The sequence below is a fragment of the Poecile atricapillus genome, chromosome 25 (assembly GCF_030490865.1).
Source record: "Poecile atricapillus isolate bPoeAtr1 chromosome 25, bPoeAtr1.hap1, whole genome shotgun sequence".
NCBI lineage: Eukaryota > Metazoa > Chordata > Aves > Passeriformes > Paridae > Poecile > Poecile atricapillus.
In genome coordinates, this window is record NC_081273.1 from 1,991,297 (window position 1) to 2,004,900 (window position 13,604).

The 13,604-nt window shown below is 57.1% G+C and overlaps 3 protein-coding genes across 6 annotated transcripts; 2 read left to right on the forward strand and 1 right to left on the reverse strand.

The window, feature by feature from the left end:
* The first annotated feature begins 8 nt into the window (after positions 1–8).
* Positions 9–3,302, forward strand: RPUSD4 (RNA pseudouridine synthase D4). Its single transcript, XM_058857201.1, has 7 exons — positions 9–219; positions 1,206–1,371; positions 1,579–1,780; positions 1,998–2,091; positions 2,184–2,334; positions 2,608–2,705; positions 2,845–3,302. Exons 1-7 carry the CDS (start codon positions 61–63, stop codon positions 3,028–3,030), a joined length of 1,056 nt encoding a protein of 351 aa, XP_058713184.1. The 5' UTR covers positions 9–60; the 3' UTR covers positions 3,031–3,302.
* Positions 3,303–4,335: 1,033 nt separating this feature from the next.
* On the forward strand, positions 4,336–7,506 carry PANX3 (pannexin 3). The gene is made up of 5 exons (XM_058857200.1): positions 4,336–4,516; positions 5,181–5,323; positions 5,423–5,637; positions 5,750–6,414; positions 7,236–7,506. Exons 1-5 carry the CDS (start codon positions 4,336–4,338, stop codon positions 7,295–7,297), a joined length of 1,266 nt encoding a protein of 421 aa, XP_058713183.1. The 3' UTR covers positions 7,298–7,506.
* A 100-nt stretch (positions 7,507–7,606) lies between these two features.
* On the reverse strand, positions 7,607–13,582 carry SIAE (sialic acid acetylesterase). Of its 4 annotated transcripts, none has more exons than XM_058857197.1 (11): positions 13,546–13,582; positions 13,164–13,216; positions 11,375–11,539; positions 10,165–10,328; positions 9,943–10,081; positions 9,675–9,858; positions 9,276–9,385; positions 9,058–9,191; positions 8,732–8,886; positions 8,458–8,653; positions 7,607–8,382 (listed from the first exon to the last, which is right to left on the reverse strand). In XM_058857197.1, the coding sequence occupies exons 2-11, from the start codon at positions 13,213–13,215 to the stop codon at positions 8,101–8,103; spliced, it is 1,581 nt and encodes a 526-aa protein (XP_058713180.1). In that variant the 5' UTR covers position 13,216; positions 13,546–13,582; the 3' UTR covers positions 7,607–8,100. The 4 variants fall into 4 exon arrangements, with proteins under 4 accessions (XP_058713180.1, XP_058713179.1, XP_058713177.1 ...); XM_058857196.1 differs by lacking the exon at positions 13,546–13,582 and adding an exon at positions 13,491–13,515; XM_058857194.1 differs by lacking the exon at positions 13,546–13,582 and adding an exon at positions 13,474–13,508.
* Positions 13,583–13,604: the final 22 nt, after the last annotated feature.

Below are 13,604 nucleotides of genomic sequence, written 5' to 3' on the forward strand. Positions count from 1 at the left end.
GGGGCTGCACCCGCGGCGCCGCCATTGGCCGGCAGAGGGACGCGGAGAAGGAGGCAGAAGATGGCGGCGGGAAGCGGCGCGGCGAGGCGCTGTTGGCGGAGCGGTGCGGGGCTGGCCCGGGCGGTGCGTGGTGTCTGCGGGAGCGGGCGGGTGACGGCGGCTCTGCGGGCGGAGGAGCTGGCGGAGCGGCTGCGGAAGAGCGAGGAACAACAGCGAGAGGTGAGCGGACAGCGGGCCGTAGGGCCCGGGGTCCCCGGACTACAACTCCCGGCGTGCACAGCGCGGGCGGTCACTGGGAGGGGGTGAGAGGGAGGGGAGAGAAAAGGTCCGGTTCCATCTCCTGCCATGGGCAGGGACACCTTCCACTAGGCCAGGGTGCTCCAAGCGCTGGCCAGCCTGGCCTTGGACACTCCCAGGGATGGGGCAGCCACAGTTTTTCTGGACAACCTGTGCCAGGGCCTCACCACCCTCACAGGGAAGAATTCCTTCCCAATGCCCCCTCTAACTCTGTCTTTTATCGGTGTGAAGCCATGCCCCCTTATCCTGTCATTCCAGGCCCTTACCCAAAGTCCCTCTGCAGCTCTCCTGGAGCCCCTTTAGGCCCTGCAAGGGGCTCTGAGCTCTCCCTGGAGCCTTCTCCTCTCCAGGTGAGCACCCCCAGCTCTCCCAGCCTGGCTCCAGAGCAGAGGGGCTCCAGCCCTTGGAGCATCTCCGTGGCCTCCTCTGGCCTGGCTCCAGCAGCTCCAGCTCCTTCCTGTGCTGGGACCCCCGAGCTGGAGCAGCTCTGCAGGTGGGGTCTCACCTGAGTGGGGCAGAGGGGCAGAATCCCCCCTCCCCTGCTGCCCACGCCGGGGGCTCAGCCCAGCACAGGGGGGTTCTGGGCCAGGGCCTGTGCAGCTCTCACCCAGCAGAGCCCCAAGTGCTTCTCCCAGAGCTGCTCTCCATCCCTTCATCCCCAGCCCCAATTGATCCTGGGGGTTGCCCTGACCCAGGTACAGCAGCTGCCCTTGGCCCTGTTGAACCTCATGAGATTCCCCAAGGCCTCTGTCTGAGCTTGTCCTGATCCCTCTGGATTCCACAGCATCCCTCAGTCATGGAGCAGGAGCACATGGAAGGCGAGCACGTTGGTGCAGGTCACAGTGCAGGTTTGTGTGAAAGCCAAGAGCTGTTTAAACCCCAGCACTGGTGTCTGGTTCTCTCCTCAGATCCCCAAGGACCCGGTGCAGCGCTGGCTCCGGGAACTCGCTGCACTGAGCCAGCAGCTGCAGCAGGTTCACCCCAATGTTCTGGCCAAGATCCTGAAGCAGAGAACTGTATACCAGAATGAGGAGATTGTGGTGATAGACAAACCCTACGGGCTCCCTGTGCACGGTGAGGTGGAGTGGGGAATGGAAATGGCTCCGTGGTGCTGACGGGGATCCTCTGTCTCTGTCCTTCCTGTGCTGGGGTTTCCCTTCCCAGGGAGGGTTCCAGGGACTTGGTCACTGTCAGATCTCAGCCTTCCCCTCACATTTTGGGTGATTTAGGGTGCATGGGGAGCCCAAGAGGTGAGACTCCTTGCTGCCCTGGGTCATGCAGGCGGCCCTGGCATCAAGAACTGCATCGCTGATGTGCTGCCCATTTTGGCCAAGATGCTGGAGAACATGAAAGCTGACCCCCTCCACTTGTGCCACCGGTTGGACAAGGAGACCACGGGTGTGATGGTGCTGGCACGGAGCAAGGAGGCAGCGGAGAAGATCCGTCTGCTCTTCAAAACCCGTCAGGTGGAGAAGATCTACTGGTAGGAAAGTTTGAGTGAAAAAGGGGCTGTGAAGGGGGTTTAAAAAAAGGGTGAGGGGACAATCACTGGGGTGTGAGGGTTTTGTGGAAGCAGGGGATGTTGCTTATCTCCCCCCTTCAGCACCATTTCATGGGGCTGGGTCGTGGGAGAGGGGCTGAGGGGAGGGTTCCTGTCCTGTGAGAGCAGCACCCCGCAGACCTCTGCTTTCCCTTTCCAGGGCAGTTGTCCTGGGGGACCCGGACCCTGTTGAGGGCGTTGTGGAGATCCCCATTGTGGAAAAGGAGGTGCAGAGCCACCAGTCCCACTACAAGGTGAGTCCTATGTTCCCTCAGCCACCATTCTGGCCAGGCAGCCCCAGCATCCCCTCCTGTCTCCCTCAACTCCCCCTGTCACCACCCTCCAGATGACGCTGGCTCCCAACTACCGCCTGTGTCCGGAGAATGGGAAGGTGATGAAGATCCGCAGGAACCGGAACGCCGAGAGAGCGGTGACTCGGTACCGCCGGCTGGCCGGGGCCTCCGCCTGCTCACTGCTGGAGCTCCAGCCCATCACTGGTGAGTGAGGCCTGCCCAGCTGTCCTGGGGCTGGATCTGCTCTCTGTGCAGTCAGCAGCAGCTCTGGAAGGGGGAACTTGTTATTAGACATGACTGGAATCCTTTTTGGGACAAAGCTTTGGGAATAAGCCCTGCTGGGGTGATGCTTTGCTACTGAGCTATTTGCTGCCTGCCAGTGATTTTGGTATGGCTTTGTCCAGCACTGAGGGTGGTGGGTGCTGAGGCCTGGCACAGCTGGATGTCACCTTTCTCTTTTTCCCTTTTTCTCCTTAGGGGTGAAGCACCAGATCCGGGTTCACCTGGCCTATGGCTTGGGATGCCCCATCCTGGGGGATCACAAATACTCACACTGGAGCAAACTGGCACCCCAGGTAAGGCAAGTCTTGCACTGGGGAGCAGCTGGAGCTGGATACAGCCCCTTGTATCCCTCAGCTCTTCGTGGGCTGGGGATTTCAAGTCCCAGCTGAAAAGCTGCAGTTTTGAAGGGAATGTTTTCTGTCTTTGCTGCAGAAGCTTCCTGAGCTCACCCTGAAGAGGCTGAAGCTGGAGCAGAGCAAGGCTCGGCACCTGCCCCTGCACCTGCACGCCCACCGGCTCTGCCTTCCCCTGGGCCAGCCCTTAGACTTTGTCTGCAAGCCACCCCTCTTCTTCCAAAAAACCCTGAGGAAGCTAGAACTGGACATCCCTAAGGACTGATGAGCAGGACTGGAATGGTGCCATGTATCTCTGCATCTCCAGCACGTGGCAGCAGCTGTGCCCACCTTGGGGCCAATGGTGGGGTGAAGCCTGCAGTCTCTGTGCTGATGCTGATGTTGCTGGATTCAGACTGGGTGCCTATATGTGCTTCTGGGCCAGGGAAGCAGCTGAACACGCTGAAGATGAGATGAACAAGGCTGGGTGGAAGTTGGGCTTTGCCTGATTTGTGTTTTGAACTTATCTCCAGGCAATAAAAGCTCCAGTTCCCTTGAGGGAAGGTGTTGTGTGTCTCTGTGCTTTAGCCAGGTGGTACTCAGTCCCTGTGTAGATTTGAGCAGACCTACACAGATTTTGGAACTGTCACTTGTCTCTCCAGAGTTGTTTAGCTCAGATTTGGAGAGTCCTATCATTAGAAAATCCATCGAAAGTACAATTTGGCAGTGGCTCTGGTATTTTTTTGCTGTGCTGAGAGACTGCACAGGGAGTTCCTTGGCTTGGCTGGGCTGAGCAGCTCTGAGACTGCTCTGTGCTTCCAGCAGCATTGGTGTGGGTTCCTGAGCACTGTGCTGCTGGGAAACTGTTCTGATCCACTGCTCCTTCTGTTACCCTATCCCTTATCCCTTATTTCTAGAACCTGTTATTGGGATCCCCTGCTCTTGGGAGCTTTCCTTGGAGCCAGATTCTTCCCTCTGTGCCCTGAGAGGGAGACAAGAGGAAGATATGGGGATTTGCAGTTGATGTTTTGCTTCAAAATTACCTCATTTGGTGTCTCCTGGCCTGTCGGAGGAGCTTGGGGCAGGATGTTCTCTGGCCCCTCTTGCTGGTTAGGGTGCTGGAGATTTTTTGTACCCCACAGGACCACCATGTATCTGGCTGGGGTTTCTTGCAGTGGGAGGGCCCAGTCCCCTGGCTCCCTGCTGAAAATAGCTGGGGACCCCCATGCCCTCGGCCCACAGCACCAAAAATCTGTCGGCTGATGAGAGAGGGACATAAAACCACGGGGAGCCAGGAGCGGCTGCGGCCGGGCAGGATTGCTGCCCTGCAGGAATGCTGTCAGGGAGGAAAGCTGCTTTCCCAGCCTGCTGCTTTCCCAGCTCACTGCTGCGGCTGCCGGGGTGGGTTTTTCTATTTCTGCTTGTGAAAAGGCTTCCCCTGTAATTACGAGGCGATTTAACGCCCTGTCTGAGCTGTCGTTCACAGCTGCCGGACACAGCGCTCAGCAGGAGCTCCTCATCCCGGCAGAGTCGCTCTTTGAGCCAGTCACACCTCAGGCAGCCCTCAGCAGCGTCTCTTCCTCACTTCAAAATGTCCCTGTCGCACACGGCTGCCGAGTACATGCTCTCTGATGCTCTGCTCCCAGATCCCAGCAGCTCCCGAGCCAAGGGTTTGCGGCTGGAACTGCCAAGCGATCGCCTGCTCAAGTTTGTCACCGTGGGGCTGCCCCTCTTCCTCGTCTCACTGGCTTTCGCCCGCGAGTTCTCTGCTGGTGAGTTGTGGCTTTTCCAATGTGTTCTTCAGGTCGTGGGTAATCAATCACCAGTGGTGGTTTGGTTGTTGTGGCAAACCCCTTGTAATGTTGACGGTGGTGTGATCTGAAGTGGAACAGCCTGGAAGGCCGGTTTTAGGAGCTGTTCTGCCTCGTGGGTGTTTATTGATTTTAATGGATCATAATTCACTGGGAGAGCCTGGGAACAGCCATGCTGACCCCAGGACCAGCACTGAATCAATGCCCACCCTCAGCTGCTTGTGTCCAGCACCTTTGGGTGCCACAGGCTTGTTTCCAAGGAGGAAGAAGAGGAGGAGGAGGGTGCCAGCAGCATGGAGAGATGCATTGTGACCTCAGGCTAAATCTGGCCTCGGCCAACATCCAGCTGCTCTCCCTGAGGATTTGGTTTTACTCCAGTTCCTGACTGGTCAGTCTATAATTCCCTGCACTGTGTACACACCACTACACACAAAGGGTTTGTGTTTTGGAAGAGATGGAAAAGTCCTCGCTAGAAACACAGCAGCTCCAAAATGACCATGAAAAAGGCTTTTTTTGAGTCAAAGTAAGATGTAATTACCCTCCTGTAAGGCATTGGCTTGTGGCTTTGGAGTGTTCCTCCACCCTCCATGGCTGAGGTTTGCTCTCCTCCTCCTCCTCACCCCAGGCTCCCAGATCAGCTGCTTCTCTCCCACCAACTTCACGGGGAAGCAGTCCGCCTACACGGACACGGCTTGCTGGGACTCCCTCATCCACCACGGCTTTGACGCCGAGGGACGTGCCATCACCAAGTCCCTCTGGGCTCTCAAGGTAGGATTAAAGTCACATCTGGGTGTCCCTGCATCCATCTGGATGTCCACAGCAAGAGTGATTCCACATCCTCAACAACCATTCATCTTCTCTGCCCAGGTCTTCCCCTACTCTCTGCTGGTGGTGGCGGTGCTGATGTACCTGCCGTACCTGCTGTGGCGTTACGCTGCCGCCCCTGCCCTGCACTGCGACCTCCTCTTCATCATCGACGAGCTGGATAAATCCTACAACCGCTCCGTGCGCCTGGTGCAGCACATGAAGAAGGTCCAGCAGGCCAGTGCTGAGCCAGAGCAATTCTGGGAGGAGTACGAGAGGTGAGGCAGGGCCAGGTCACCGTGGCCCTTGGAGTAGCACTGTGGCTGCACCCAGGGTGGATGTGGGTGAAATGGGGGGTGGCTCTCACTCCGCTGTGTCTCTCCACCCCAGGGCCCGCAGGGAGAGGTATTTTGAGTTCCCATTGCTGGAGCGGTACCTGACCTGCAAGCAGCGTTCCCATGCCCTGGTGTTCATCTACATCCTGCGGAACCTGCTGCTGCTCCTGTTCCTGGCTGCCACCTGCCTCTACCTGGTCTTTCTCCACCTTAACATCTTCTTCCAGGATGAGTTCAGCTGCTCCATCAAAACAGGGCTGCTCCAGGAAGAGCCACACATCCCTCCACTCATCCCTTGCAAGCTGGTCTTCTTCTCCGTGTTCCAGCTCATCAGCCTCTCAGTGGGCTGTGTCTATGTCCTCCTCATCCCTGTTGTCATCTACAATGCCCTGCAGCTCTGCCAGTGGGACAAGGGACTGCTCTCTGTCTATGAGATGCTGCCTGCCTTCGACCTGCTCAGTCGCAGGATGCTCACCTGTCCCCTCAATGATCTCAACGTCATCCTCCTCTTCCTCCGCGCCAACATCTCTGAGCTGACCTCCTTCAGCCGCCTCAACGCCGTCAGCGCCCTGAGGGAAGCCACTGCCAACAAGGAGGACATTGATACTGTCATCGATTTCATGACACTGCTGGCTGGGCTGGAGACCACCAAGCCCAAACACCAAGCTTGCACCCCCGAGGCCGAAGGCAGTACAGCCCTCTCCAACGGAGCAGCCCTAGGTAGGCTTTTTGGGTAGAGACAACTTCTTCCCTCTTCTCTTGGCTCCCACACCATAAGATCCCACCCTCAAAATGTGGCTGGACCACCCAAAATTTTTTGCCATGACCTTAAGGTGTTTGGGGCATAGCTGGGGGTCACTGTGAGGGCTGACAAATCCTGAAAGGGGTTCTGGCATCCAGAGTGTGATGCTACTGTGATCCAAGGTGTGGGCAGGGGTTGCTATAGGAACAGCAAGCCAAGAGATTGCTGCTTAAATCCAAGCTCTGGGCAAACTGCAGGGCTGGGAGGGTCCCTGCTTTTGGCAGCTCATCCTGCTGGGAGTGGAGTTGGGAATTTTAAATCCTGGGATGATGATGCCAAGGATGCCATGCCCACCCCATTCTCCTGTTCACATGGCACTGGTGGGCAGAGTGGGGTTGTGTGTGGATATGGAGATGGGTTCCAAGATAGAGCCACATTCCCAGGATCTGCACTGCTCCCTCTCCCATGTGCTTTGGGTTTTGGGGAGCTGGATGCCTCCTTTGGGGTCTCACAGGGACTCCTGGCACCCATGGCAAGTGGTTTGCAGGCTGTGTGAGACAGCCCAGCCCCACAGGTAGGAGCTGAGAGGCCTGGGCTTCATTCCTGGCCCTGAACACACAGTCTGAATTATGCTTTAAAAAAATCCACAGACTGAGCTGCATTCTGCATCCTCGTTACCATGGCAACCCAGGGCCAGCACAGCTGGCTCCTGGGCCAGTCACTTGGTGCTGGAAAAAGCCCAGATCCTAGTCTGCCGTTGCCCAGCTAATTAACTGCCTGCTCTTCCCCCCTTGTCTAGAACCAAAGCCTGGAGTGGAAACGATGGGAAAAGCCTCACGGGACTCGCTCGGCTCTGCCTGACCCAGAAGCAGGCAGGGATCCTGTGATCCCAGGAGCCACTCTTCTGACACAGCTGTTCTGAAGCAGCCAGGCTGAACCCACCTGCACCTCCTGCACCTGGCCTTTCCCTTCTTATGTACATTTGTCCAGCAAAAAAGGGTTAAACAATCCATGTTTTGTGCAGAACCTCTTGGGTCTCTTATTCTAAGTGCTGGGTGCCATGCTGTGCCTCTTCCACACAAATTTCCTTGCTCTTACGGCAAGAGGTGGGGAATGAAGGATTAGGAATGCTCCTCTGAAAGAAAAAAGGGATTCAGGAATAAAATTAGGTGGTTTATTAACTCTTTATTAAGAGAGGGAAGTGGAAGGCACTCGCAGCCCTCCACAGCTCCCTGTCCCAGCCCAGCCTTAGTGTTTGGCTGTGTTTTTTTAGCCGAGCCCCTCTCTCCCCCTCTCTACCCTGCAGCAGGAAGCTGATCCCTGGATCCTGTGAGCACCCTACCCTGGGGATCAGCAGTCCATGCCCAGAGAAATGGGGTGTCTGGAGGGGCCAGGACCAGCTCCATGGGCAAGGGAGCAGCAGTGCAGGGTTCAGCTCCCATTAGTGAGTCCTGCTGCTACTCCTTACATAGTTTTTCATATATATAATTGTAAATTGTCTTCTTCCCTTTCCCCCACCCCATAGCCTTGGCTTGAATCCACAGGGGAGCTGAAAAGTTGCTTAATTAATAAGGTAGTAATGAAGCCTCTGCTTGCCTGGTTTGGGAAGGGACAGTGCCAGGAGCCATGAGTGCTCTGCCAGAGGCCTGAGCTCACTCATCTTCCTAATTCAGAGGGAACCTGGTACTAGGAAGGAGCAGCAGCTCCCTCCCTCCAGCAGCATTCCCTGCAGGGAGGGTGTCCAGCAGGAAGGGGGGTGCAGGCAGCCCCTGGGGGTTGTAGAGGGGGCAGGCCTGGTACTCACAGGGCCACTCAGCCCAGGCATAGCGCAGGCCCAGCAGCAGCGTCCTGCAGCCACTCAGGGCCAGCGTCACCGTGCGGGACCCTACTGCCACCACTGGTGCCAGCAGCCACTGGCATGGGGATGCCTGGCTGGAGCAGCACACCTGGGGAGAGGAGAAACCCCCATCAGTGTTGCCTTCCCTTTCACAGTTCTTTGGAGAGGATATCTCACTCCTCACCTCAAATGCCTGTGCATCCCTCTGACGGCAGATGAGCTCCTGGCTGTAGGTGACATTCAGCAGCCCCCTGGTCACCTCCAGGATAGCCCGGGTGGGATATGGGCCCTGGAACACGAGGTCCTTGTCCCCATAAGCCACAGCCCTGGCACCCAGCAGCAGTCGGTGCGCCACATTCTGCTTGTCCCGGGGGTGGACACTGCCCAGGAAGAGGAGGGAGATGGGGCTGGTGCCCAAACACTCCATCCCTACACCCTCACCCCAGCCCAGGACTCACCTGCCATAGGGAGAGTGCTCATCACCCAGATCTATGGCTACAGCCATGAAAGTTCTGGGCATCCTGGCATTGGGAACAACCCCCAGATCGGCAGTTTGGTGCCAGCGGAGCCGGGCAAAGCTGTCGTCTGCACTCCGATGGCGGTAGGTGGACAGCTGCGAGGCACAGGGGAAATGGGGGAATGGTTCACATCCCAAAACTGGCCACTGTGGTCACTGCCTGGGATTTTCAGCATCTGAGGGAATGTGTCCATGTGTTTACAGTGTCCTCTCCCTGGGCATCCCCCCAGGACAACGGGGGTCCTGCCTCCACCCCCCCACCCCCACCTGCACGAAGCCAAAGGGGAGAAGTGGCTCTGTCTGTCCGGCTGATCCAGTGTGGAATGCCTGGCGCCAGTCGGCGATGAGTGCAGGGAAGGTGCAGTTGTACTGGTCTGTGTTCAGGAAGGTATTGGCCTCACCTGTCCCCCAAAAAGAAGGGCTGGTGAGAGCTCGGTGGGATAGTGGGGGCTGCTCCACCCCAGGGGACAGAAATGGAGGCTCACCCTGGTACCAAGCGACACCACGCAGGGTCATGTTGAGCAGCGGGTGTATCATGGCATTCCAGAGCACGGAGGGCTTTTGTGGGCCAGAGAGATGCTGATGTGGGGAAGTGCTGAAAGACAAAGCTGGGTTTAAAGGGGGTGCAAAGCACAAGAGAGGCTTTAGGTTAAAGCAAGCACCATGCCAAAGGGAGATCTGGGGTGCCTCCCTTCCCCTTTTACCCACCCAGATGTGCCTTACGCCCTTGGCATGAGACAGATTTTTATCCAGAGGGGGCATAATGATGCATAGAGGGGGCTGTGAGGCTCCAGGAGAGGAGGTGGGGTGGGAAGGGATGAGGATGCTGTCCAAAAGCAGCATGGTACAGGGGCAGAAGGTGTTTCCACAGCACCTTCTCTCACCTCTCTGTGTCCTCTGGGAGCCCACACGCCTGCAGAACCCGGCGGGAGGACCAGGCCTCGATGGGGGTCCCCCCCCAGGCCACCTCCACCAGCCCGATGGGGGACCCCAGAGCCTCATACAGGGAACGCCCCAACAGCCAGCACACGGCCGAGAAGTAGGTGAAATTCCCGTGGCCCAGGTTTTCTGCTCAAGAAACAGCAGGCTGCAAAGGGAAACAGTGGGAAAAAGCCACTTCCAAGCTCTCTTTTGGAGGCACGTTGCACTCACCAGCTGTTGGAATGGACCATGGCAAGTCAACCTGCTCCAGGTCCTCCAGCTCCACGTCAGAGAGGGCAAGCGCCGCAGCAAAGATACGGACATAGGGATAGCGAGCAGCAGCAGCGAGCTCCTGGCTGGCATTGATCACCTGAAGAAGGGCCAGGAGCATGCAAAGCACTTCCCTGCCTGATCCCTACCTGGTCCCAACTGATCTGTGCTGTGGGGCCCTACCTGCAGGACCGTCATTGCCATGTTGCTCTGTCCACTGCAAAGCCACACATCTCCAAAGTAGATGTCCCGCAGTGTCACGTTCTCCAAGCCCTGCTCAGCCGTCAGTGCATAGGGACCGCCCTGATCCATTGGGTCCAGGACAGCTGTCCAAGTCCCAGATGGTCCTGGAGGAAGAGAGAGGATGGTGCTTATCTCCAACCACCCTTATGAAGGCCTCAAGACCTTCACCAGGATGTTGGATGAGCAGCAACCAACCAGTGGGGAAGGACAAGCAACAGGAAAAAGCTTCCCCACCACAGAGACAGGTTGGGGAAAGGGATTTCAGAAGCTCTCTGACATCAGAGGGACCTTTCTCCTGCAGGAATTTAGGGGTTAAAAAAGAAAACCTGGAAAACAAATGTGTGTCAGAGCAGAAGCTGCTGGGAGGAACTGGGATTACAGGAGCAGCTTGGTGTGTGTGACACTGAGATGTCTCTGGCTAATTTTAGAGGCGCCAAATCGAAGCGTAAAGATATTCTGCTGGAGCTTAGCGTGGATTTTCTGGCTGGATCCTGCAGATCTCCAGGATCACTGCTCTCCCACAAGACACCTTCAGGCTCTTCATCTTATGGAGGTGCCCTAGGGCAGCACTTTTACCCTCCAAAGGTGATGAGCTCCCTCCCAACTCTTCAGGCGCTGATGTAGCTGGGATTTGAGGTGCCCCTGAGCTCTCCCAGCTCCAGGAAGGCCCTGCTTGCACAGAAAACATCCTTCAGGGCTTACAGATCCCATAGAATCCTCCAAGGGGGCACAGATTGAAAAAGAAGCTGGGAGTGCTCTGGTGATTCTGGTTTAGACAGGGAGAGAAGCTAAATTCCCCTTCTCCCCTCCACAGCCTCATCGCTCGGCTCCAGCCTGTGTGGTGCCACCCACTCCAGCAGCAGCTCGGCTCCTGCTGGGCGCCCACGGGATCTGCTGCTGGGAACCAAAGTGAGCAAAGGCTGGCACTGCTGGGGAGAGGAATGGCTGAACCCCCACAGGTCTCCTGGACAGGGAAAAGCACGAGCTGGAGATGTCACCAGCACCTCTGCAGCCCCAGGGCAGCAGTGTGACAAACACAGGGGTAGTGCCAAACCCTGTCTCACCCCTGAGAGTTCTGATTTTGGCTCATACAAGTTCTTTGGCCACCAAAACCACTGGCTCCAGTTTCTAGTCAAAGTCTGGGACTGACCTTTAACCTGTGCTGTTTTCTTCATGATGATGAGGCCACTGGCCCCTGAGAGAGTGACGGTCACCACGGCCCCCAGCTTCCCGTGGCCCCACACCACAGCCCCTGACGGCTTCTTCTGCAGCACCATGTGGTCACCATAGTAGGAGGCAAAGCTGAGCAATCTCCCTGGAATCAGTGCAAATATCAGCTCTGAGAGAAAAATACCCTCAGCATGGCCTCTGACCCCCTCTTAAATACAGATTATGAGATCCCACTTAATTTACAGCTTCCTGGTCAGCTTTAAGGTGGTGAAAATCATCACAGAGCTGAGGAAGAGGGAGAATTTAAAGTCCACAGGAGGGAATTCACCTCCCAAAGCACAGGGAGCATGTTACATCTTGTATTACATGGATTTGGATAGAGATTTTGGTAAAAATTCCTCTATTAGCAGCATGGGAGTGTCTCTCCCAGCCCAGCCTTGCTAATGAATGTTCTGATATATTTTTGCCCTTGGAAAAAAGTTTGTCAAGGGGTGGGATGGAAAACATCAGGTGTGCAGCATTGGCAAAGGCACCTGCAGTGGGGACAGAAGCAGAAGGCTCAGCCCTGGCAACTCCAAAAGTCTCATTTTTGCAGTGTGAAAAGAAAATAATGTTTGTAAAGGGGGTCAGGAGCAACGTGTGAGGGGTGATCTGGGCAGAGAACCCCAGTGACCAAATCAGAGCTCATGGAACCTCATCTGCTCTGCACCTCAGCCTAGGCTGGGTTTTGGAAAGGACAGGAGAAGGAAAAAGGAAAAAGGAAAAAGGAAAAAGGAAAAAGGAAAAAGGAAAGGAAAGGAAAGGAAAGGAAAGGAAAGGAAAGGAAAGGAAAGGAAAGGAAAGGAAAGGAAAGGAAAGGAAAAGAGAAAAGGAACGACATCCTTGGCCCCTCAGGAGTCAGCTGCATCGCTGGTCCCACTGCCTCATGCCACGAGGCTCTGGGAGTTATATAAAAAACAAGTCGGAGGAGAAAAAAAAAATTAAAACTGAGACGCCAGGGAAGAGTGGAGGCTATAAAAAGCAGCTGGGAGGAGGGAAGGGAAGAAGAAGGGAGGAGGGAAGGGAGGAGAGCCCACGAGACACCACCAAGGAGCCGCATGCGGCTCCCACCTTACGTAAAGCATCATCCCACGGCAGCACTGCCGGGCCAAGGGCGTTGGGGAGGGGCTGGGGGTGTGAAGGGTCTCAAAGTGGGACTCAGAGAATGTGAAGGGCATCGATTTGGGGCTTGGGGAGATGCCACGGGTATCAAAGTGGGACTCAGGGTGTGCAGAGAGCAACAACTGGGGCTCTGGGAGTGCAGAGGGCATAGAAGCAGAGCTTGGGGTGCAAAAAGTGTGGAAGATGGGTGGGGGGTAACAAAGGCATCAAAACTGGGCTAAAGGGAATGCCAAAGGCATCAAAGTGGGGCTGAGAGGGCACCAAGGGCCCCAAAGTGGGGCTCAGAGCAGTGCCAACATCATCAAAGAGGGTCTGGGGTTCAAGGGGTATCAAAGCGGGGCTGGGGGGTTTACAGGAGGTGCCAAGAGGTGCACCCGGAAAGCGAGCTTGGGGAAGTGCCAAGGCACATAGGAGGCTCGGGAGCAAAGGGCAAAGGGCACAAAATCAGGGCTCGGGAGGGCTTAGGGAATTCCCTGGGCATCGGGGCCGGGCTGCTGTGATGCCAAGTGCCCCGAGTGGGTCCGCGCAGGGGAGGCCCCGCTGCCGGGCCTGGCTGCAGAGGGTGCCCGCGGGGCTGGCTCGGAGCTTGGCCCTCCCCGGCCCTTTACCTGCCGCCACCGGAGCCAGAGCCAGCAGCGCCAGCAGCGCCCACGCCGCCATCCTGCGGGGACAACGGGCTGCGAGGGCTTCGGGACCGCCGCTACCCCCCGGTACCGGCCGGTACCACCAGTACCCTCCGCTGCCCCCAGTAACCCCGGTACCCTCCAGTACCCCGGTACCCCCAGTACCTTCCTGTGCCCCCGGTAACCCCGGTACCTCCAGTACCTTCCGGTGCCCCCGGTAGCCCCGGTACCCTCCGGTGCCCCCGGTGCCCCCGTTACTCTCCAGTACCCCAACACCCCCGGTACTCTCCAGTACCCCGACACCCCCGGTACCCTCCGGTGCCCCCGGTAGCCCCGGTACTCCCCAGTACCCCGACACCCCCGGTACCCTCCGGTGCCCCCGGTAGCCCCGCCCCACAGGCGGGCCCAGCGCGCGGGGGCGTGGTC

Coding starts and splice junctions, on each gene's coding strand:
- RPUSD4 (XM_058857201.1), top strand. CDS start 61: ATGGCGGCGGGAAGCGGCGCGGCGAGGCGCTGTTGGCGGAGCGGTGCG. Junction 220..1,205: donor GCGAGGAACAACAGCGAGAG/GTGAGCGGACAG, acceptor TTCTCTCCTCAG/ATCCCCAAGGACCCGGTGCA. Junction 2,092..2,183: donor GCCACCAGTCCCACTACAAG/GTGAGTCCTATG, acceptor ACCACCCTCCAG/ATGACGCTGGCTCCCAACTA.
- PANX3 (XM_058857200.1), top strand. CDS start 4,336: ATGTCCCTGTCGCACACGGCTGCCGAGTACATGCTCTCTGATGCTCTG. Junction 4,517..5,180: donor CGCCCGCGAGTTCTCTGCTG/GTGAGTTGTGGC, acceptor TCCTCACCCCAG/GCTCCCAGATCAGCTGCTTC. Junction 6,415..7,235: donor CTCCAACGGAGCAGCCCTAG/GTAGGCTTTTTG, acceptor CCCCTTGTCTAG/AACCAAAGCCTGGAGTGGAA.
- SIAE (XM_058857197.1), bottom strand. CDS start 13,215: ATGGCGGCGTGGGCGCTGCTGGCGCTGCTGGCTCTGGCTCCGGTGGCG. Junction 10,329..11,374: donor GAAAACAGCACAGGTTAAAG/GTCAGTCCCAGA, acceptor CTCTTCCTCCAG/GACCATCTGGGACTTGGACA. Junction 10,082..10,164: donor TGGCAATGACGGTCCTGCAG/GTAGGGCCCCAC, acceptor GCCCTTCTTCAG/GTGATCAATGCCAGCCAGGA.